Source organism: Phacochoerus africanus, chromosome 5, assembly GCF_016906955.1.
Source record: "Phacochoerus africanus isolate WHEZ1 chromosome 5, ROS_Pafr_v1, whole genome shotgun sequence".
In the NCBI taxonomy this organism is placed as follows: Eukaryota; Metazoa; Chordata; class Mammalia; order Artiodactyla; family Suidae; genus Phacochoerus; species Phacochoerus africanus.
Window position 1 is genome coordinate 101,544,149 of NC_062548.1, and position 25,288 is coordinate 101,569,436.

Consider the following 25,288-nt stretch of genomic DNA (forward strand, 5'->3'; position numbering starts at 1 on the left):
AGGTCATCCTTGCAGATTGGAGCCCCAGAATCTCACACACCAAGTCTTCTTCTGGTCATCATCCTCCCGAACAGTGGGTCTCAACTGGGAACCTTTTTCTCTTCTCAGGGTACATTGGGTAGTGTCTAGAGATACTTGTGATCATCAATTGGTGGTGGGAGGGGGTGTTGTGTGTTACTGGCATCTAGCGGATAGAAGCTACAGAGGCTGCTGAACATACTACAGGCACAGACGGCCCCCCACTACAAAGATTATCTGGTCCCAAATGTTACTGGTGCCAGTGTCAAGAAACTTTATTCTGCGCTTCTCCTGATGCTGAATCAGTTTCAGTCAACCAGGTTCATTGTCCAAATCAATCATGGAAGCTTGGCATTTTCACAAGTTGTGTGTTTCTTCTCTGTCAGAATTTAATATTAAATAGTTGTAAATATATATATATATATATACATATACATAATCTTAAGTTTTGAGATAAAATTCCACGTGTTAAGAGCATTTCCGAAATCCAAATTAAATGTATTGGTTCTGCTGGTTGTTAAATTCTTCAGATGTAGGTTTTGTTCTTAACTTTATTTCATTAAATATTCAAACAAATGATCTTAGTTATCATTCTTTTAAAAAAAGGCTTTATTAATTACCAAAGCAAAGGAAATAAATGATAATCTTTTTGTTTTTTTCCCTCTACAGAATGACAGGGAGTGAATTTTTCTCTCGTTTCCCAGAGCTCTATCCCTTTCTTCTCAAACAGTTGGAAACTGTAGCCAATACCGTAGACAGGTAAGGAGAGAATATGATGGGGCGAGGCGAAGTCAAGGATGTGAATGACTTGCAGGGTTTTTTTCCCTCCAGGCAACAGGTTTTTTTGTTTGTTTGTTTGTTTTGTCTTCTTAGGGCCGCACCTGTGGCATATGGAGGTTCCCAGGCTAGGGGTTAAATGGGAGCTACAGCTGCTGGCCTACACCACAGCCACAGCAACGCAGGATCCGAACCAAGTCTGTGACCTACCCCATGGCCCATGGCAACGCCGGATCCTTAACCAACCACGTAAGGCCAGGGATCAAACCTGCATCCTCATGGTTACTAGTCAAATTTGCTTCCACTAAGCCACAACTGAAACTCCTACAGGTAACAGTTTTTAAAAAGCTCCTTTCTTGTAACGTAGCTGGATTTTTAAAAAAGTGATTCTTTATTACATCATGTTTTCTGACGCAGTTGTAATATTATATTTTACATTTTAAAAATCCTGTTTTTAAACAGTAGAAATTGACAGAACACTGTAAACCAACTATAATGGAAAAAATAAAAATCATTAATTAAAAAAAGTTTTTGATGTTTTATGTAAGTCACCTATACTTTAATAAAAAATTTTTTTCTAAGTAAAGTTAGGTTTTTTTAGAAGCACATGGTGATTTCTTCTAAGAATCATTTTCTTCCTCCTAGATTTAAAAATTGCTGGGTTTATATAATGAGTTTGCTTTAAAACACCCCTGTCATCTTTTTATTACCGGCCTGTTACAGCTGACTAATCTGGTCATGTATGATCCAAAATGATACTGTTCTGGAGTTCCCATCGTGGCGCAGCAGAAACTAATCCGACTAGGAACCATGAGGTTGTGGGTTCGATCCCTGGCCTTGCCCAGTGAGTTAAGGATCCCGTGTTGCCATGAGCTGTGGTGTAGGTTGCAGATGAGGCTCGGATACCGCGTTGCTGTGGCTCTGGTAAAGGCCGGTGGCTATAGCTCCGATTAGACTCCTAGCCTGGGAACCTCCATACGCCACAGGTGTGGCCCTAAAAAGACAAAAGACCAAAAAAAAAAAAAAAAAAAAGAAATGATACTGTTCTACTTGAGCGACGATGGCCAGTGACCCTGGAAATACAAAATAAAGCTATTAAGAGGCTTTCCAGTCTGATCTGGGCAGATAAAATTCACCATTGTCCTTTTTATCACGTTCTGTGGCTAAAAGTGGAATTTTTAGTATGGACGTCTTAGAACATGGGCTATTTTATTCTTCTAGCAGTTTTTGCACTTGGCATGAAATTGTACCAACTGTCTGTGATGGGAAAATAAAATCGCATCAACGAATTTTACTTTTGTTCATAATACATTTCCTCACATTAGTAATTTGTGCAGACAGGCTTTTCGGGCCCTAGTAAATGACCAATCATGCTTTCTTAAGTTCATTTGGGTGTCGAAATTTTCACATTTCACACTCTGCAACAGGCATCTCTCAACTCTGATCAGCTCAAATCAAAATAGAAGACTCAAATTATCAAATTATTAGCTTTGAGAAGAGAATCATGTGCAAAAGTCCAGTCCACAGCTTTGCCAGTGTTTCTTCCTTATTTGCACATTAAGAAAACATGAAGTGAATGAAGGGAAAAATATGAAAAAAGAAAATTATCCCTGATCTTAGACTCTCACCTGATATACATAATTATTTGCTGAGAAAAAAGTGTTTGAAGACAGTGCCTCACTACTTAAGTTTTAAACCTTTTATGTACAACATTTTTTTTTTCCAGTGATACCGGAGAACTAAACCATCATCCCAGCATGTTTCTCTTACTTTTGGTGTTGGGGAGACTCTACCCTTCCCCGATGGATGGCACCTGTTCTGCTCTCAGCATGGCACCTTTTATTCCCTTTATTATGAGGTACTGTGTGCCTCATGGAGGTAATGGGAGTGGGCAGGGGGGCTTTATGGGGTTATTTAATCCTTTCCTTGTTTCCAAAATTATAGATTTTTTTTTTTCCTTTAACCTTTGGGAGGGGTCTTGTGAAGGCAGGGGCCTGGGAGTTATTGCCTATTGCCGTTGGGTGTCACCATGGATTTAGGCTCTCACATCTACCGTGTAAGTAGTGTTTCCTGGGAGCCCTGCCTGCTAATGGCCATGCAGTGTTGTTAGGAGATACCCGCTTCGATAAACATAGCCTTGGTGTTTGCACTATTCCTGTGCCCAGCCTGGCCAGCATGGGGCAGGCAGTTCTGGCAGATAGCCTGTGTCCTGAGGTTCAAGAGGACACCTGACTCTTCACTCTGCACAACTTTGCTGGTGGCTGCAAGGGGTAGCATCTAGGTGGCAATGCTATGTAGCGTGAATTCACGCCCCACTCATTGTCCCTTTCAAGCTTGGGGTACCTGAGAAAAAGCAACGAGTAAAGCTCACGTGTGGAATCAAATGATAAGAGGTTTTTCTGCTTCTACAGACTATTACCACTTCCTCTGTTACTTTTTTTTTTGAGGTATTTGCCAGTTCTGATCCCCTTTTTCATTTTGGATCAGTCTTCACTAAACAGGCCTCTGGAGAGTATTGAAATTTTCTGATGAAATATTTTAGAAGCCCTGACGCTGTAGTTAGCTTTTACCTTTCTGCATACCTCTTGACACAGCAGCACCTTCATTTTTATATAGCTACCAAAAATTGAAGCAGACTTAGAGCAGAAGGATGAAGCAGACCCAACTCAAGAGAGTGTACTTGTTATTTATGTGGTGTCCTGGGTTCCACTTCCTGGTTTCACAGAGCTGACTGATGCATTTTAATGTGAGAAACCATTAAACACGAGATTCTGGTGTGTGATTGCTGTAGCCATTTGTTTGCGCCTAGCGCCGGCTGTGGTGGTGTTATCTGTGATCTCAGAGATGACTCACGCAGATTGGTTTTTGTTTCTTGATACACAGAGTTACCAGCCTCCCTTATCCATCATTGGGTGATTCATTTTAGGAATTTGGGTCATAAATTTTACTTTCAGGAGCATTGAAAAATTGTACTTTCACATATAACTGGGAAGAACTAAAAATTATTTCAGCAAGTTGATGGGAGGAGGGGGGAAGGCACATGTACAGACTCACAATGTACCGTAGAAACAAAGACACGATTAGAACTTCAGCATCCTGTGTGGAGAACATTCCGTCTGTGGAAGCTTATTACTAATCCGTCTGTTATGTGTTGCATCCTAGAAATGAGAAATTACTACATTGACAGTGTCCTTCCTAACCGTTATTAGTTGTCATGTAATCAGAATGCTCATATTACTAATTCAGAGCACCTAGTTACATATACAAAGATTGCACTAACGTGGAGGATTTAAACATTGCCTTAAGGCTGGTGTAGTTGGTGCATCGTGGGTTTTTTTTTTTTAGCTCAAAAAACACGAAGAAAGAAATGTACAAATCTTCTGTCCTTCCAGTGAACATGCCTTAGACAGTGATTGCTTTCTACCCGGATAGAGATTCCTAGAGCACCACCACCAGCAGAAACAGAGGTTCCTTAGAGTGTTAGTAGGCTCTGATATATTGAATGTCCATACGTGTTATTGACAGTGCTTCTCAAACTTTAAGATGTAAATATATCATTTGGGGATCTCATAAATTCTGATTCTGTAGGACTGGGCTGGGGCCTGAGATTTCTGCATTTCCCATCAGTTTCCAGGTCATGCTGATGCTGTGGGCATGCAGATCACAACTTGAATAGCAAGATTAAATTTGGGACAGTACACATTATCAGAACTACACACATGATAGAGAGTTGTTTTGTTTTTGTTTTTGTTTTTTTTTTTACTTTTTTAAAACTTTATTTAAATGTATATGGTTTTATTTTTCTAATTATTACAGCACTGCATTTTTTCTAAACATGCTGAAATACAATAAACTGTAAAGAAGAAAATAAAAATCATCCATAATCCTACTACCTAGAGACAGCTAAAATTTACATTAACTTTTAGTCAGAGAGATGATTTTAATAAACTCTACAGTAGTAGGAGCCTACTTGGTCATTGCTTAGTCTATTCAGGAAGTTTATTAGAAGTAGCTTTTGATCAGGAGTACAGAGAACAAGCAAGAAGGTATTCTAAGCAGAGAAGTCAGTAGGAAGTAGACCAGCCCTTGTTGAGCCTCTGCTGTTTGCCAGGCACTGAACTGGGCATTTGCTTACAGTGACTCTGAGAGGAAATTATCCCTGTTGAGGAAACTGAGGTTCAGGGAATGAGTGCATTATAGAGCTGGAATATGAACCCAAGGCTGTAGGGCTTATCAAGAGTGTCGGGAGTACTCTTTGTGTCGTTGTTGTTGCTGTTGTTTTTAAGGGCTGCTCTTGTGGCATATGGAAGTTCCCAGGCTAGGAGTCAAATCGGAGCTACAGCTGGCAGCCTTACACCACAGCCACAGCAACACCAGATCCAAGCCACGACTTTGACCTACACACAGCTCATGGCAACGCTGGATCCTTAACCCACTGAGCGAGGCCAGGGATCAAACTCACATCTTCATGGATACTAGTCGAGTTGGTTACCACTAAGCCGCAACGGGAGCTTCCAGGGTGTCCTCTTTCCATTACACCAAAATAAACAACTCCCTTTTGTGTAGGCAAGAGTTTTAACTATGCTGAGTAGGCCCATGGGCCCTGAAATTTATGCACCTAGGAATGATTAGGAGCCTATATCCAGTCAGTGGATCATAGTGCAGACTGACTTCAGGGTACAAAAGTCACGCTCCACCAACAGTGGAATCAGCTTCTTACCATTAGTGGAGGGCTGATTGGATACAGCCCTTTTCTCAGGCTCGCATCAGTGGAGTCATTGCTTAGGGGCATGGGGTTGGTCTGTGACCAGGGGTGGGAGAAGGCTGGCTTTTTCTTGAAAAGAAAGTGGAAGAATCCTAGACTTAGAGTTAGGAAAACTACTTTTGGGTTTTATCAACTCACTGCTGGGGCAGCCTTATGCTACTCTAAAAATGTTCCCAGTCACACCGAGGAGATGAACTGTAAACAGATTTTTTTTTAAAAAATAGTGAATTTGGTAAAACTAGTACACATTTAAATTACTTCTGAGAAAATTATCTGTGAAGAAAGTGAAAGATTGATGATAAAACCTGTCATTCCAGACAGTGTTTGTGGTTCTAGTTGCGGTAAAGTTTGGGCTGTTTGGGCTTGGGATAATAGCTGAAAAGATGGATGTATGCACAATTGGAATGGGCAGTGTTGTATTTTTATGGTATTGCTAATGTTAATTTATGTAGCGGGAAGACCTCTAATCAGGCTCTTGGATACTCTGAGGTTAGCTCAAGAGAAATTTTTCAGCTAGTGGGAGTAGCACAAAGCTTGCTCTGACTGTGCTAAAGTGAATCAGTTGGGGTGGGGGGATGTGCTTGGGCTGTGGGATGGAAATCCTTTGAAATCAGATTGTTATGATCGTGGTACAACTACAGATGTGATAAATTCATTTGAGTAATAAAAAATTAAATTAAAAAAATAAATAAAGCGAATCAGTTGTACAATGAGGAGATGATTAAAAGCCCTAAAGACAGCTTTTTCTTTCCCTTTGATTTACATGTACTTACCTGCCATTTCGTTGCTCTCTGTGAGGTATTTGTAAGTAAGTGTTAGTTGTGTTTTGTCCCTTATTCCACATTTGGCAATGTAAGCTCATATCTGTTGCCTTTTTTGTTGCCTTAACTCTTACAGTTTCTGATTTGATTTTCCAAAGTTAGGCATGTGTGCAGCTATGATTTGTTGCATCATCTTAGAACAGAAGTGATAATGTTAATCCCAACATTTTGTTTACAGGGTTCTTAACAATCCAGTGCGTTTTATGTGCCTGATGCCATGCTGTATCCAGACACATGACCCTTTACCATGCACAGGGGATGCTTTCAATTTAAGGCCATTCACCCTTCAGTTTAGACACCATGAAGCAGAGTGACTCATGTCTTAAAAGGGACCCTGACTAACTCCCTGAATACATTTCACTAGTGTCCCCTTGAGACTTTTCTAGAGACCAAAATATCTCTGGACACACACCTTCGAATCTCCTTTCATAAACAGGTTTCAAATTTGAATTGAAGAGCTGTAGGAAACCAGGTATTTCCCAAACCTGGGCGGCAGAGCATGGGGCCCTGACCAGAGCAAAGGCCCTGGGCTCAAGAGACTTGGTTCTCTCTAAGCTCTGCCATTTATTCACTGGCTGGTTGAGCAAGGTTCTTACCCTCCCTGGACCAGTGTGGTACCTGTGTGTGTGGGTTCCACTTGAGACAGAAAGTGCCTTCTGTTAACTGAGGTTAATACCTGCGGGAAAAGTCCCTCCACTGCCTTTTATTCACAATTGGATGCTTTTAAAAGGATTTCCCCACCCTCCCCCTTTTTTTGACTTCTTTTCATTGCTAAAGATTTTCAGTATGTTTTCCCAAAATCATTTCAGTCCTTGTTCACTTTAGATAAATTCTCAGTGAAATCTGCTTTTCTTTTCTCTGAAAAAAACTGAGGTACAAATAACCATACAATCTTAATTAAACACGTGGCAATGGAAATCACCTATCCCGACCTATACAATGAAAACTTTTTCAGTTGTGATATTAAAAAATCTAGTCAACAATCAAAAAATTGAAAAATATGTATTTTATGTATTTAAAAAGTATTGAACCTTTTGATTGTACCAGTCTTAGGAGGGATAGGGAGTCCAAGAATTAAGAGTTCTTTTAAGCCTGTGATATTGGGAAATAATATTGATTGTTTTCTTTTCCTTGAAAGTTGCATAACTCAAGAATTATCACTTTACTCCTCACCCAGGTGAAAGTGGAAAGATCTTGTTTGCCATAAGGTAGAGTTGGGGGTTTTGCAGTAGACAATAGATGGCTTCTACCTTCATTTGTAATACCAGGAACTTCCCTTCAGGGCTGCACATTTCTGTCTGTTCTGTCTTCCCAGAATCCTTGTAGATGAGTGGAAGGTAGGATTTGCTTTATAGAGAGATACCTGGAGCAGAAGCAGTTGAGACTGCTGGGAAGGAAGACGACATCCCCACCTCCCTTTCCCTCCACCCCAGCCCCTAATCACCCCAGCCCCTAATCATCGCTCCCTGTAAACTGCTGTAGCATTAACTTAAACCTCTTAGCTTGTTATCCTTTAATCCTGTATCAAAATATTGTAGTTTATATGCTCAACACTTCTTCTCTCCAAATAAATCTTCATCTCTTTCCATGGAGAAGCAGCTATGGGTTTTTTTGGTTTGTTTTTCATTTTTGGTACTCTTCTCTGCCTAGCCCTGTTTGGATACAGAGACTGAATTAATAACCTAAAAATGAAACTAACTGTGAAATGAGACATTTCGTGCCTTAGCAGATCTGTGTATCTATGAAATGCTTATGGGACTCCTACAATATTGGAGCCACATTTCATATCCCACTGGTTACTGGTTATGTAGAAAGGCAGCTCAGCTGGGCTTTGTGTTTTACCTGGCCTTTGAGGAGTCTTGCATTCTAGTATGAGTTCTGACGTTGCTTCATTTCAACGTCGCCTACCTGACCCTCGGTTCCTTTTCTATGAAGTTAAGCTATGGGACATTACCTAGGTCCTCCTTGGCCTCGTGAGCCTATGATCTGAGACCTTCCTAGACTCTGAACCCCTCTCCCCTGACTGCTGTCCAGTCAAGGGATCTGGAAGTCCATCTTGCAGCTACCCTGCTACAGGCTTCAGAGCCAAATGAGAGGAACCTAGATTGATAAGAGGAGGGGGAGCTCATAGAATTATAAACAAGCCAAAATGCATAGGGGAAAGCCTCCCAGATTAATGTGGCAAGAAAAGGAGGGCCCCCTAAGTGCTTTGGGCCCTCAAGTCTGTATAATGGGGATAATCCTGACCACAAAATAGCAGATAAAAGCACCTTAGTTTGCTTAAGAAAAATTCTAGAGAAAGAAAGGACTTGATAATGCAATGGTGATAGAGAGGGCAGACTTTTTTTTTTTTTTCTTTTTCTTTTTAACTCCTGCTTTGGCTTTGTCCCTGCCAGTAAGCTGAAAGGAAGTCCCTGAAGTCAGATGTAGGTGAGGTGATAGAAAAAGAACACTGTCTCTTGCAGATGAAAGCAAATCCCTGGACCCGGACAACTTATAGCCTCCGGTGCAAGTTAGCCTAGAACCAAGTCAGTAATTGGGGGATATGTCGAATGGGAAGGTTATCCTAGGAGCTGCAGAAAGATTTCAAAAGAGAGGAGAAAAGGCATATTTTATCAGTGACCAACCAGTTGTGCTGATACTGATACTGATTTTTTTTTTAGACTGGATCATTCAGTGTATTACTTGCAAGTGCTTCATATTTTATTTGCTGAAAGCTAGTAAGGATTCCCTAAGAATTAGTCATGCTGAGTCATCTCATTGTTTTGATGGGTTTACTAGTCTGATAGATGAGGACAATGCTGCCTAATTCAACATTTGAATTACTTACTTAAAATGAAGACAGACTAGATTGCATGCTTGTTAGGTTTGCATGTAAGAGAAATATAACTGGTGATGGATCCAAACTCAAAATAGTCTTTAAGCTTGGGAGTAATAAACACAAATTCAGGTTAGTGGCCATTACCTCTGTGTATCAGGGAAGGAAGGGGATGGAACTGAAAAAGCGTATTCTTTTTTGTGTGTGTGTGTGTGTGTGTGTGTGTGTTTTGGTCTTTTTGCCTTTTCTAGGGCTGCTGCTGCGGCATATGGAGGTTCCCAGGCCAGGGGTTGAATCGGAGCTATAGCTGCCGGCCTATTCCAGAGCCACAGCAACGAGGGATCCGAGCCGCGTCTGCAGCCTACACCACAGCTCACTGCAACGCCAGATCCTTAACCCACTGAGCAAGGGCGGGGACTGAACCCGCAACCTCATGGTTCCTAATCAGATTCCTTAACCACTGAGCCACAACGGGAACTCCTGAAGAAGCATATTCTAGGAGCTTCAGTTTTCTTCATGATGTGTCCTTAAGCTGGGTTTTGGGCAAATGGTTGTCATAGTATTTTTTGTACTTTATTTTTTTTAATTGAAGTACAGTTAATTTACAATATTGGGCCAATCCTTGTAATCTCCTTTCGATATGTCTGATATGTTCAAATTTGAAAAATATGATTTCAAAATAGCCTTGGAAGACTGAGACATATTGGTCTTATCAGAGAACATTTGATTTTTCAAAGAAAAGTCAAAATTATGTACATATAGACTGAGAGCTGTCCGGCTTCATAGCAGTTTTTTATGAAAACATCTTGGGGTTTGGGATTTCCTGGTGAGCCCCAGAGGACTAGTATCACACAGTTGCTGCCTCTAGGTTATGAAGACGAGAGTCCCCCTGAATTCTGTTGGTCAAACTAAATCCACATTATTCTGCTGTGGGCTTCCCATTTGAGGAGGGTCACTGATAAACTAATATTTATCCAGAGGAGGTGACCAAAATGAGGAGGAAGCTAAACATCTGGAAATAATTAGATTATTATCTGGAAATGATTATCTGGAAAAGACTTAGAGGCAACATGATAATGGCCTTCACATATCAGAGAGGCTGCCATATGGCAGAAGGCACATAATTTCTCTCTTGTGCTCCCAATGGGAAAGTAGGAGAGAGAGTTCAGATTTTAATATAAAAAAGAATTTTGTGAAAGTAAGCATTCTCCATCAAGAGAACGAGCAGATTTCCGTAATACCGCGATGCTGGAAAGTCGTCAAGGAAAACCGATCACATGTGCATATTTTTTTTTGTCTTTTTTGTTGTTGTTGTTGTTGTTGTTGTTGCTATTTCTTGGGCCGCTCCTGCGGCATATGGAGGTTCCCAGGCTAGGGGTTGAATCGGAGCTGTAGCCACCGGCCTACGCCAGAGCCACAGCAACGTGGGATCCGAGCCGCGTCTGCAACCTACACCACAGCTCACGGCAACGCCGGATCATTAACCCACTGAGCAAGGGCAGGCACCGAACCCGCAACCTCATGGTTCCTAGTCGGATTCGTTAACCACTGCGCCACAACGGGAACTCCTGTTGTGCATATTTTTAAAAGGATTTCTACAGTGCAAATGAGGTTGGGTTGCATGACCATCAAGTTATCTTTTTGAGCTGTCTTATTTCAGAATAGCTGAACAACCCAGCCATAGATTCCAAATGTGCAATAAAATGATAAGCCTGCCTCTAAACCTGTAACACATTATTTGTGTGTTTTTATTCATGGGTTCCTCCATCTCCCAGTTGGGGTGCCATTCTTGGTCTGCTTCAAGAATGGGGTGGTCTGCTCCGTGGTGCCCTCCAGCAGTTAATCCACTTAAATTTAGCTTCTAAGTAACTTCTATAACTTTGTTCTAGAAAGTTCTGAAAACTTTTTTTTTTTTTTTTGGCCCATGGGATGTTATGTCTGAAAAGCATTCCTTATTAATTTCATTATCTTTTTTTTTTTGTGGTTGCTATATTTTTCTGCATTCCAGATGTTGTCTTGAGCCACATTTGTTTTCTGATAAGTACAAGGAACATCTGAATCTTTGAGAAAAGTCAGAGATGCTTTTTTTTTCTGAAGAATGGCTAAAATAGATACTTCTTTGTTGTACAGACTTCCTGAAGGATCTTCTTCAAACAGAGATGTCTGTAGAGAGAATACAGGAGTTGCCAATCCTAGCCCGTTGCAAGTAGAAACCCCTGAGAACAGGGCTTTCCTGGTGCTGTTCATGTAGCACTTCCTCCTGTCTGGCAGCCCTAGAGGTTCAGGACTCCACCCTTCCTGTGGTTACTGGTAAATTCAGTGAGCCTTAGAGAATGGGATTAAAAGGTTAGGAATCTCCCTATACTGTCCTGATCTGCTAACAGTGGTTGGCTGAAAGAAGGGAACCTAACATTCCATTAACATGTAGAAATTCTGACCTCTGACTGGTGTGATTCTGAGACCAGGCCAGGCTTTGAGCAGGATTGTCAAGGTGTAGCTGTTCAGTTGAGCTCAGGGCTTTTTTCAGTGCTCGGTTTTCCTCTTTGCCTGTACGCCAAATCTGTGCCCACTCCTTCCTTTCATACAGACATGGAGATGACCCTTCTCATTACGTTCCTTTGAGCTGTTTCTTATATTACAGAGATACACATTTTGAAATAAAGTCGTGAATCTAGGTGGTGGAATTTTAGGCCTTCCATAAGGGAGGACCTAAAAGCAGAGATTGGAAGGTTGTTTCCTAATGCTGGTGAAATCACAGTTTGTTGGGCAACTGTCTACTTGGTCTCCTGTTTATCGTGGCCCTGCTTAGCTAGTGCTTTATTTGGAGGGCTTTGCTCATGACCTTCTGAATTTCCAAATTCCACCCGGGGTAGCTGAAACTCAGTGTGTGGAATGAAATCATGTTTTCCATGTTGGGTGGGCTTTTTTGCAAAGCGTTCTGGCATAAAAAGATACTCTGTCATCTGTCACCAATTTTTATCTCCCCGTTCCTAGAGAAGGGCCTGGCCAACTTCATCTCTGGTGCCATTTCTCTTTAAGACCATCTTCTAAATGTGTTTTTGAGCAAAAGGCATGAGGAATTCACCTCTTATGGAATGCATTGACAAAGCAAGCTAGAAAAACAAAACTTGTAGGGACCAGCTTTTCTTTAGTGTTATCTGTTACCTCAACAGGCCAGTTCAGGTCATGTTAGAACAAGTGATTGGATCTGCAAACAGCCTCATTCTTAGGTGAAATTTGTGACAATGAGGACAATCCATGGCCTGCTGCTGCTGTTCACTCTCAAACTTGGAATCCAATCAGTTAATAGATTAACCAAGTAATTGTTAAATATCCATTGTATGCCTAGCTAGCCTCAGGTCTTTGGTTAGATGCAAAGTAAAGAAAAAAGGTCTTCATCCTTGAGGAACTTAAGATCTTGCTCGTGAGATGAAACCTACACTTGTGAACCTGACATACTGTCTATAAACCACTTAATTATATGGCAGATACACTAAGGACCAAGGGCCTATGAACAAGGGGAGCAGCATGGGCAGACTGGAGAAGTTCAGGAGGCTTTCCCTAGTAGCAAGGCAGGAAAAGAACATGGGAATTCCGTCTGCTATCCTGAGGACTTTTAGAAATTGCCCGTGCCAGTTAGCAGCTCTTGCGAAAGGCAGTAGACAGTAGGATGTTACAAAGGGGAGATTTTAACAGAGGCTTATGATGCATAACCTGGAAGTCATCCTAAAGAGCATTGCTTCCACTTGAATCAAGGCTGCCCCAGGAAATTCACGAGATAACTGGTTTGCTGCTTAGCAGGAGAAACCATGGTGGATCTTTGGTACTTGAATAAAGAACAGTATTTTTTTATTCCCAAGTATTGCATTTCCAAATCTTATGGAACGGATGAGTGGTAATACGGAAATTATTACAAATGCAATGATATTTAAATTTTAAAATATTTTGATATTTTTACCTTAGGAGCTTCTAGTGCCTTAGTCTTAATCATTTTCTCAGAAATTATAGCCAGGGTGCTCAGCAGGTATTTTCAATGCTGAACTGAAGGATTTGAGAGTACCAAGCCCCAAATGCCACTTGATATGAAGTCATTCCCTACCTGGTAGGGAACATTTTAAAGTCAAAACTGTATTTTTTTTTCTCTCTCTCTTTAGGCAGAAAATCCGAATTAGGGAGTGGAGTATGAGAGTAAAGAGGAATTATAGTAGGCTTAAAATGAGGACAGGGTCAATGAATGACATACCATGTTTTGGTTATCTTGCCCTGATTGGCACAGTGTTTTCTTCCTCCTCTCCTCAGGCCTTGACCCTTCCTGGTCTATTTATAATCTTCTAATTGAAACGAGCTGCCTGAGTCACATCAGCTGCACAAGATACATTCACCCCTCATATCCTTTGACTTCTTCCCTTTGTATCTTATTTCCCCCATTCACCTTGAACATTGAGACTCTTGGCTGATCTTGCCTCCCCTTCACACAGTGACAGGTGTTCTCTTCTTCACCAGTCACTCTGGTCTTTCACTCTCTTTTGTGAGCACTCTTCATTACCAGTTCATCCACTCATTAAGTGTATTTGCTGAGAGCCTACTTTGGGTTGCTGCCCAAATCCAGTGCCCCTACTTCCATCACCTCTTCTTTATAAGAGAAAATAGAGGCCTTCAGGCACGGATTCGCTCCCTGGAGACACCCACTCTACCTACCGCCATAGGCGGCAGCCCCTCTGATTTATAGCCAGACTCTTGGAAAAAGGTTGTGTTTACTGTCTCTGTTTCCTGCTTTCTTATCCTTAAACCACTGTGGCCTGGATGCTTTTGCCACGACTTCACTGAAGCTTTACTGACAGAGGTGAAATAGGAGTGACCTCCTTGTTACAAAAACTACTGGATGCTTTTCGGTCTTTATCTTTCTGGATCTTTCTCTGGAATTTGGCACTATTGCACCCTGCCTTCTTCAAGATGCTCTTCCTCTGTGGCCATTGCTTCTTCCTCCTCTTTCAAGACCCCATTCTTCATGCTGCCTCTGCTCAATGTTGGTGCACCTGTTCGTCCTGCCCTCTGCTCTCTTCTTTTTCATCTTGCGCGTACTCGCCCAGCCGCAACTCACATACATTGATGAGTCAGTCCGACACCTAGAACTTGCCCAGAATCATAGATTCAGCTTTCTAGTGGACTACTCCTTCTGTGTGTCCCACAGACATCTAAACGTCAGCAGTTTCCAAACAAGCTCCCAGGTAGTTCCTCTGCACGCTGAGGTCTGAACAGCCATCTCTTGGGGCTTAGCACAATATCTAGCATCACATTCCCCCTGGCAAGCTGGAGTTAGAGGACTTCTTGCAAGGAAACAGGACTCTGGGTGTTATAGAGGATCGTGTGTTCATATTTACTCAGTAACAGAGAGACATTGGTTTAAAAAGTCATTGACTTTTCATATCCTTCTAGTAAGTTTGAAGTGGTTTGCTTTTTTTTCCCCTTAATATGGATGGCAGCAAGTGGCAGGTGTTGGTAGCTTTCTTTAGAGATGGAAAAGTCAAGGCCCGCAAAGAGTAATAAGCAGAATATGTCCACAGTCAAAAGAAGTGATTCATTAAGGAGTCAGGGTTGATTCGCTTATTCATTTACTCAGCAGATAATTACTGTAAGCATCGATTATGTGTCTGGCACAATAGAAATACAGTGGAGCATTTTTGGCATAATGGGATATCCTTTGTGCTTTGCTGCTTGTTGGTCCCTATCTTCTATGCTCTGATTTTTGTCCATCTGCTTAGTGATAAGTGATAATAACTAGCAAGTGTTTACGAGGGGCCAGACGTTGTTTTAGGACTTAACACGTACTCATTTAATCATCATGGCAACGCTACAAGGTCCCTAATGTTTTTATTCCCATCCTACATCCTACAGAGAGAGACAGTTGGGCAGTAGGAAGTTTAGAAAGCTGCCCTAGGTCAATGCGCTAAGAAATGATAGGCGAGGGTTTGAACCCGGCAACCTGGCTCCAGTGCTCTTTGCCATTCTCTTAGCATTGCTAGTGCTTAACACTACCATACACCCTTTTGCTCATCTGTTTATGATGAATTGTCTGTGGCATATGACAAGCTAGTTCTCAGGATGCCAAAATTAACCTGCAGTTTTAAATAGCATACATTTGGGCTTACTTTGCTTTCCTGTGATATCTCTCCCCTGCCTCCCTTGGGCATTGCTCTGGCCATGGCTTCATCTTCTAATCTGAAATCAGTAGAAAAGGAAGAAAAACTTGTAGTTAAGCCCATGTGATTGTGACAGATTGCTAAATAAAACTGGCTCAACTGAATTTCTGAGATTCTTGAGAAACAGTAAGAATTTCTTACAAAAGAAATTTTCCTTATAATAGGAAATCACGGGGCATTGCATAGTTGTAAGTGTCTTAGCAAAGAGAAAATGTGTCTTGAGGCTAAGAAGCCTAAAGTCTTAATGAGGTTATTTGGGGGCTGCATAATTTTTAAACTATTAGAAAATATTTTTTCCATCCGACTTTACCATCTTAAATTTTTCCTGTTGACAACATAATTTTGAAAATCTTCAGGGTTGTTGAAAGAAAGAAGAAAACAAGCATTTATATAAACAATATATACAAAGTGCTTTTGTATACTTGATCATTCCCTTATTACTCTCTTCGAAAGAAAACAGAATCACAAGGTTATCAATATGTGTTGAAATTTTTAAAAAGTGCCAACATTTTCTTCTGTGGTAATCCTAAACTTTAAACGGATGCCTTAAAAAGGCAAGTCTGAGTCAGTGAAATGTTCAAATTATGGAATATTATGAAATGAAAGTTTCATTACTCCAAATTGTAGTTGTAATTTAGGGAACTGCTTTAATGGGTGGGTAACAATAACGCCTCGAGGCCTCTGAGGTGGGTTGAAATCCCCTCTGTTTCCTCAATTTAGTGTGTTTCAAGTGTAAAGCCCTCCCTCCTTCACCCACCAAAGGCCACCAGCCAAACCTGCTGGAGGACACACTGAGAGGGAGATGTGTGCGAGGCACCCCCTGGGTTGTTTTGTTCTGTTTTGTTTTGTTGGGCATCCGGGAAAATTCCTGGTCTGGGATATTTGTGTCCTGGCCACCAGTCCCCAAGTGATGGCCACATTTCTCCCAATTGTAAATGAAACGCTCAGTCCCAGAGGTAAACTTTAGCTCCGCCTCAGCCTGCAGAATCACAAAATCAAAATTAGGCAGGTCCACATGAATGAGATTTTCTGTGTGGTCTCTACAATGTCCAGAGCATTAGCAAAATACCTGTTTGTCTGAAGGGTGCTGCTGTGTAAAGAAGCCCCCTCCTTTTTAATTATTGCAATCATACAGGAAAAGGCCATCTGTTTTGGTGGAAACTGTGGAAATATATCTAGGTAGCCAAGGAAAAACTGGATTGTTCCTGAAGGATGTGTCACACCAACAAGAAAATAATTTACAAAGCAGTGGGTAGAAAATATTTTCAAACACTGAACAAGTAAGTCCCTTAAGCTATCCTTTTGGGTGATGGTGAATAGTGTTGGTTTGTTTTTTGCTTGGCTGTTTATTCATTTTTTCTTGTTCCCCAGAAGACTCTCTTTTTCCTGTAAAGCCGGAGTTTAAGGCTCAGCTTCTTTTCAGCTTGGATAAAAACGAAAAGTAAAATTCTTTTAATACTAATTATAACCTGCATAAATCTAGCAAAGAGAAACTTAAGAAATGTAATTCTTGTTTTCTAGCTGAGCTTCAGTGCCATATAATTAATATAATTCAATCACTTCTTACCCATTTTTGTTTTCTGCATGATTTAAGACATTAGAATTTAATTCATAGCCAGAATGAAAACCGGACTTAGGAAGAACTTGAAAGGCCTAGAGAGGGATTTGCATTCTGCTGCATGGTTGAACAGGTCCCTAAAGTAGCAGCTTTAGAATGCCATGTCCTGATAGAATTCCCCGTGGAAAACTGGCCAGCAGAGCGGTTTCCTAGCCCTCCCCCTGGTCTGCACACTCTGAACTGTCCTGAGGGCCCTGGATGTGTCCTAGGGGGCTTCACAGGATTGCTCCACAGCCTGACAGAAGGGCACGGGGCTGACTGGGCAATCTGTGCTCTGGTTTATTAGCCCCAGGCTGTGGGTTTTGAAGTTGGCCAGCCACCCTGGCTCAACCTTGGATAAATATTCCTGGGTTCTAAGTAGGAGGGGGAATTCAAAGCCCTGTTTTTCCTTCCACAACCAATCCGTGGCATGTTATGAGGTCTGAGTGGGGTGGCTGTGTTTGGAGGGGGTAAGGGAACATGTCCTAATTAATATGTATTCCCCTAGTCACTCAGAGGGCCGGGTTCCAACCCACTTTATTCACCCAGACCAGCTTCGCCCCTAGGATGGTTGAAATATTATATGAAATGATTTGAGAGGTCATAAGCAGTGCCTTTTACCCATCCCCCCCCCAACACACACACACCCCAATTTTCTCAGAAGCCTCTTTTCCCTTTTGAGCTGAATCTTGAAGTTGCCGAGGTAAACATTCATTCTTTAGGTATATCGTTTTGATCCCCTCTAAAACGGAAATTCTGCTGTGAGATATGTTACTTTAAGGTATGATTGGTCACTTAAACCTCAGTGTGAATCACAGTGTTTAAGATTCATTGATTTTGTCTAGAAGAGACATTGGTCAGGTGGATTCATGGGTCGGGTGTGGTGTTAGAGAGGGGACGGGGCCAGGCGGTGGGGAGAGGGTGTGGACCTTGGAACAAGGACAGATTGCGCGTTGCCAGCTTCACACGTGTGGCCTGGGGGAGAACCGCAGTGGCTTCTTCCCCACCAGAATTTGCTTCCCTGCGTTCAGTGCAGCAGGCATCCTCCCCTTTCCCACTGACCTCTCCCTGCTGGCCGGGAGAGACCTGGAGGTCTTTTTACAGCTTTGACTCTTCCTCACCCCCCTTCTAGACGTAGTTCCATTTCCGTTCCAAGATGAAAGCTTGCCTTTGTCCCTTCCCAGAATAGTTCCAGGCAGCAGAACACAGTGAATCCTTCAGATAAAAGACCTGCTGATAAAATGCCAGATCGTTATCAGAGAAGTGAAGTGGGGGGGAGTCGAGTCCCTACCGTTAATTACCTGCTTACAGCTTTGTTTCTATCCTGTCCATTTGGGGGCATGTTTTCCTTGGACAGTTTCTTGTCTGTGTTTTGAACGTAGGCTGATGTTTGTAAAAATCCCAAAGGTCAGAGAATAGTGGGTTCTTTATTTTCTGAAAGCTTTAGTGGCAATGAAGAGAGTATCAGGGCTTCTATCTTCCACCTGGAAGGAAATGGACAAATGCTTGGTTCTGGCAGTTCTTTCCTCACCTCCAGCAGACAAACCCTAGTGTGCTGAATGAACTCCGACTTTGAATACATAGCTAAGAGGCTGCCTGGAAACAGAATGACATTTCTCTCTGCAAAGCCATGAGTATTAACCAGTGAATGCCTGGCAATCTAGACATTGAGGCCCAAGTCTAAAGTGGTCTAAAACTACTTGGTAAATGTGCTTAATGCTACTAACCTGTACACTTAGGAATGTGAGTTTTATGTTATAGATATTTTACCACAGTGTAAATGAGTGAATGAATGACCGATACTTGTTCCCTGGCAACTCCAATACTTTGGATCCAGCTGGAAATACCACAGGGTCAGGCTGTGCATGGTCTGCTTTGCATTGAACACAACTGCTGTTGCCTGTAAGCCACCGTGCATCCTTTTAAGAACCATGAGACCGAAAGCACAGAGATCCTGATTGAACACAAGATGAAGAGCCCATTTTGCCACCATCATATGGACATACTAGGAAGTCTGGGACTGGAAAAGAGCCCCATCTTGAAAATGGTTGGTTCTAAAGCACTGTCCTTCCACAGATGTAACAAGAGGGGGGAGTAGGGTCTCTTGGTGGCTGGGATAGTAGGTGCATCTATTGCTCTGATTCTCAAATAGTGGCATTGAAAGGCTCCATGGCTAGAAGTAGCAGAAGTTCACCTCCTCTGTGTATCTGCAGCCATCGAGTGGCAGCACGTGTTTCTTCACCACAGTAAATTCCTGTCTGACCTTATATTTTCCTATTAGGTTCTCTTTTCAGTCCAACTTATTTTTGCTATAATACTCTTAACCAGTGATTCAGCCAGCTTTGTTAGCCTCACTGATGATGGGGGTTCATTTTGTCCACTAGACCGTTGCTTTTCTTTTGGCTAAGCCATGAAACTTCTCAAATTTTGCAAACATATTTTCTGGTGATATAGCTGCAATATGATTTCAGGGAAAAAAGAAAGAAAGTATGAAAATAGCTGTGTTCCAAATCAGGCAGCTTTTTTTCTTGTTAACCCCAAAAGCCCTGAACTCAGAACTCCCACTAAAAGGTGCTGCTTTTTTCCTGTAAAGGAGAGTGAGAACAGTGTTCCTACCATCATTTGAAGGTAGTTGTGAAACATTTACCATGGTTCAGCAATACCTTTCTGATATTTAAGTTTAGTATTTTCCTTAGAAAAGCCAAGAACCTATAGGAATTTAGGAAGAAGCCAAGGTAAATTTAAAATATAAAAGCTCACTTTGAATGAAACCAGTAAAAACAAGCCCTGACCTTCTCATACATAAGAAAAATTTGCATTTAAGAAAATATTCTTTTAGGAAATAAAGACTTCAGCAAAATAACATGGGTAGATAAAGCAGTCTGCTGTGAAAAGTACATCTTAAAAATCTCCACTTCAAAAAGTAAGGTTTCTTTCTTGCTTTCTTCTTGACTAACGGTTTTGTCAGAATAATCATTTGAATAATAAATGGATACTTTGAAGTATGTAAGGGAGTGGAGAATTTTTCTGTGCCTTGTACGAACTGGTGATACAGATTATAACCTCAGTGATTCCACATTCCACCAATTTACCAAGGGTCCAAATACTAGCAATTGTAGCCAAAGCCATAGAAATCTACTGATGAAATAATAAGCATGAATGGAAGTGATCCAGATTCTTTTCTTTTCTTTTGAAATGTTGTGTTTATTAGATTTTAGCACCTAGACGTTAAAACAGTATTGAATTTCATACATAGCCCTTTATTTGTAATCTTAGGCTGAAGGTTACGTCCTTGGCATGATTGAAGAATGACTCATACAATTTGCACTGACTTGTTGGTGGTTTTTTTTTTTTTTTGGTGGGCACAGAGGGAAGTTGGGGAGTAATGTAGTATTGAACTAATGCTAAATTTATTAATTGAATTCAAATGTGAATAAAGAGTGTCGTTGAATGGTTTTTATTTCTTTTTATATTCATGTATATACCCTCTATGAAGATTCTCTTGAATGTTACTTATGCTTAAAATGCAATATTTTTTGGCTACTAAAAGTAGCAGTAGAAATCAGTAGTGATTTTTCTTCTAGTAAATACATCACATTGTGTCATAGCCAGAACCTTCAGTCACATGGACATATTGGAGGATGTGACCAGAAGTCTTTACTGACATGGTCCCCATCTTAAAAATACGGTTACCATGAAATGAATGTATTAAGCCTTAGTCACAGCCCAAGGAAGGGCTTAAAAAGGTAATGTGATTCTTCTTATAATTAGCAACCTAATTAAATGCTGGGAGGCTTCAACCACATAGTAATATACCTTGCTTCTGAACAAAGATAACACCACCACTGAAACTGTATACTTGTAACACTAGTATTTTTTTAATTAGTGATAGGGTATGTGGGTATGTGTGTATGTAATCTGTTTTGTTTCATCTTCAAACTTTGCACAGCAGTCTCCATTGTGCATTCATTGGGACTGTGTTAAATAGTGTACTAACTTGGTTTGTTTGTTCAGAAATGATTCAAACTGGGATGAGTTGAAAATTACTTTTTCACCATGGAATAAAGAAATGATCAAAATAAGCAAAAATAAAAATTATGAGCAAACAGTTTCAATCTGTTCAAGATGGAGGGGGAAAAAATCTGTTTTTCCGTAATAACCACGTGACAAATTCTAGTGCTAAATGCATAGTTTATTAAAGCTAGCCCAAGAGATTTGGCATTGCTTGGGTGAATGGTGTGAGTTGTCAAGTGTATGTAAGAGTCATACAATTGAATTTCTTTGAACATTTGTTACTGTTGTTCAAGCCTCTGGTGGTAAAATTGTCTCATAGTTGAGACATGCTGGGTTTTGCAACTACTGCAGGCTCAGGAGTCAGATAGACCTGACTTTGAATCTTAGCTTATCTATTCAGTTCTTTTGTCACTTAATGTCTCTGAGCCTGTCCTAGAAGAGCATGTGGAAGATTTGGAACATAGTTCTGGGGGAAAAAGAAAAAAAAAAAGAAGTTTTTAAAAAAACTCTTAATTTGATTAATTGTTAGGATTTAAGTGTTTATTGATTTGATTCTTTAATTGTTAGGATTTAAGTGTTTATTGTTTTGATTCTTTACATCTTTTTTTGATTAGCAAAGAAAGGTTAATTCTGGTCTTAAAAGTTCAAAGGAAATAGCTGGGTTTGTTTAATATGAAGAAGAGAAGATTTGGGATGTTTAGGAGATGAGACTGGAGCCTGAGAAGTGAGACTAAGACAGGACTGTAACAACTTTTCTAACGTGTATGAAATGTTATTCTTTTTAAAAATAAGCATTTTTGAGGTATAATTGACATAAAATAAACTGCACTTGTTTAAAGCATACATTTTGGCAAGTTCATACACCCATAAAACTGTCAAGATAATGAACATACCTATCACCCCCAGAAGTTTCCTTGTGCACCTTTCTAACCTTCTCCAACCCTGCCCCATCACCTGGCAACAGCTGTTCTATCACTGTAGATTAATTATATGAGTTCCTGGAATTCATATACATGGAATCATACATTAGGTATTTTATTTTGTCTGACTTTTTCACTCTCCATAATGATTTTGAGATTCAGCCGTGTCATTACACATATCAGTAGCTTGTTCTTTCTATTGCAGAATAGCATTCCGTTGTACAGATATACCACAGTTTATTTAAGTACTCACTTGTTGATAGATATTTGTGCTGTATCTAGTTTTGACTATTACAAATACAGGTGCTAGAAATATTCATGTTCAGGTCTTTGGATGGACATCTGCTTCTGTTTCTCTAGAGTAAACATCTAGGAGTGGAATGAGTGGGTTGTAGAGAAGAGTGGACATTTAACTATCTAAGAAGCTGCCAGGAGTTCCTGTCGTGGCGCAGCAGAAACAAATCCAACTAGGAACCATGAGGTTGCGGGTTCGATCCCTGGCCTCGCTCAGTGGGTTAAGGATCTGGCATTGTCGTGAGCATGATTCCAACTGGGATGAAAAATGCTGTTTCACTATGGAATAAATTATCAAAATAAGCAAAAATAAAAATTATGAGGAAACAGTTTCAATCTGCTCGAGATGGAGGAAAAAAAATCTGTTTTTCCTTAATAACCACAAGTCACAGACACGGCTCAGATCTGGCATTGCTGTGGCTGTGGTGTAGGCTGGCAGCTATAGCTCCGATCAGACCCCTAGCCTGGGAACCTCCATATGCTGTGGGTGCAGCCCTGAAAAGACAAAAAAAAGAAGAAGCTGCCAGATTATTTTTCAAAGTGATTGTACCATTTTGCATTTCCAGCAGCGGAGGATGAGAGTTCCAGTGGTTCAGTATGCTAGTCAGTGTTTGGTGTGCTCAGTCTTTTTAATTTTGTCTTTCTAGTGTATATGTAGTAATATCTCATCATGGTTTCAATTTGAACTTTCCTAATGACTAAGGACGTTGAGCAGCTTTATGTGTGTTTCTTTGCCATCCATAATATCTTCTTTGCTGAAGTCTTGATTCAAAGTTTGACTCAATTTTTTGTTGGATGGTTTGTTTTCTTATAATTCAGAATGTAATCTGGACATAAGTCAAAAGATTATTCGCTCAGGCATAGATTCATTTATCTTCTTGGCATGTAGAATCAGAGAAACAAAATTAAGTTGCAGCAAGAAAGGAGTATAGTTATACTTAAGGAAATACTTTTTGACTGTAACATGAACGTGGGCACTGGGGCAACCAAAAAGGATGTAAAGCTTTCCTAGTAGACGTTGAAAAATGGGGCTGGGGAGTTCCCTGGTGGCCTAACAGGTTAAGAATTTGTCATTGTCACTGCTATGGCTCAGGTCGCTGCTCTGGCGCAGGTTCGATTTCCTAGTCCAGGAACTTCCACGTGCCATGGGTATGGCAAAAAAAAAAAAAAAGGGCTGGCAGTGGTCTGTTTGGACAACAGTGTATGACACTCAATTCACCTAATTTCAGTCTTCATTTCAGATAAAAATCTTTCCTGGGGCAGGTCTGTTGCTAACATCTCAATAGTCTTTGCTCTTTTATGCTATTTTTTTTTTCCAGGCCAAAAAGTGTAATTTCTTGGAATTTTTCAAAACTTTCCATGTACTCCATGGTTTTAAAAAATTCATTCTTTGTGATTTTAGCTTGAAGCGTTGCTGTGGAACCTGAGGAGAGTCATTCATTATATTCAGGGGTATTAATTAGCTCTAGCAAAAACAAATTGCTGTGTCTGGAGGGTAATCACCTTAAAAGAAATGCTCAAATTTCTCTCATCCAGCAATAGCACAAATCACTGTTTTAGCTGATAGTATTGGGAAGGTTCATTCATCTCTCTGTAGAGGCAAAATAATTAAGTAGATTCTCGAGAAGAGGGTCTACATGATTAAAGGAGCACAGACTGTTTTAGCCCATGGAAGGGAAGAGTAAGGGGTGATTTAATGACAGGATCCCAATAGAGATAATGAAGGGTTTTCCTGTGGATAGAAAACACTGCTCATTTGTTCTCCAACTCCAGAGAGATTCTAACAGAGAACATCGGCTCCCACCAGAGAAAGATTGAGTGTATTAGACTTAAAACTTCTATGATCGGCATCAGTATTGTTCTGAAATTAAGCAATGGGACAATAAAAAAGATAGCTGTCTGCCTGGAAGGTTGACGTGTCCACTGAATTATAGGATTTTGTTATTGAAGGGACCTCTGAGATGACTTCAGTCTCCTTTTACAGATGAGGATGTTGTGTAGCTTGCCTGTGGCCAGGTCTAGATACTAACACTTTAATTTGAGGATGTTGTAAAAGTAGCCAGGTCTAAGAGACGGCAGAAGGACCATGTAAGAGTTTTGGCATCGCAATAGGTTTCTCTCCACCAAAATAGTCACTTAAAGCTGGTGACTATGTGAATTATTTTTTCCTAAGCCCATGAAGATCCTGCCATTGTGCTGACCTGGGTCTTTTGTCATTAAAAATACTAAAGATTTCTAACCTTGGACATTCTGAATGTGTCTCTAAATAAATAGTATACTTGGAAGAACTATTGATGGTTTCACCTGAGGTGATCAATATTGATAAAGGACAGCAGAGGTCACTGCCACAGCTGTGCCCACAGCCTTTGGGGAGCCTGCCCCAGTCTGATACAAGGTTCTTCAGAAACTTTTGGCAGATGCCTGTGTTGCAAAGACTACAATTTCATGGGCAACTATACCCTGGTGACTGATCTGTCGTCCTTAGAGATACTGCGTTGTAAAGCTTTAGGTTTTATTTTACCAAACACTAGTTACAGCAGTAGGAAACACATTTAGGCTCCCAATTCATTGTGTATTGGATCTGCAAATATGAGTTCTAACCATGGGAATTAAAGGGATAAGCAGCTTATAAAGTATCACACATCCTTTACTACAACAGAAAGAAATCAGCACCATGCACTTTGATTGTGAGTACGTTTTATGTAACACATTCTGTACATGTCCCCACTGGTCTATTTAGAGCAAAAACTGACATATGTTTATATAGTATTCTGTACTTATTTCAGAGGGTTTGTGTGAGTACTAAAAATGAGATAAGATCTTCGAAGGCACCTAGCATGTCGCCCGCCATCTGGCAGACACTCAGTAAACGTTGCTACCCTTCTTTCCCTTGTCCTTTCTCAGGTTTTAGCACAGGTATCGGAATCTTTCAGAGCCGTAACAAATGTTCGGGACCGTTTTCTCCAACCTGCCCACTACGTACAAGGAAAGGAAAAGACATGCAGAAGCCCAGGTGCTACATATTCAGCCGCTTTAAAGACTCAGTGGCTGCCCGAACTGTTCA

General features: G+C 40.8%; 1 protein-coding gene across 3 annotated transcripts in view; it reads left to right on the plus strand.

Moving 5' to 3' along the window:
- THADA (THADA armadillo repeat containing) overlaps positions 1–25,288 on the plus strand; it is a 323,933-nt gene that overhangs the window by 141,146 nt on the left and 157,499 nt on the right. For all 3 annotated transcript variants that reach the window (XM_047782177.1, XM_047782178.1, XM_047782179.1), the window contains exons 27-28: positions 688–777; positions 2,522–2,653. In XM_047782177.1, the coding sequence (XP_047638133.1) occupies positions 688–777; positions 2,522–2,653 (222 nt within the window). The remainder of the gene's footprint in view (positions 1–687; positions 778–2,521; positions 2,654–25,288) is intronic.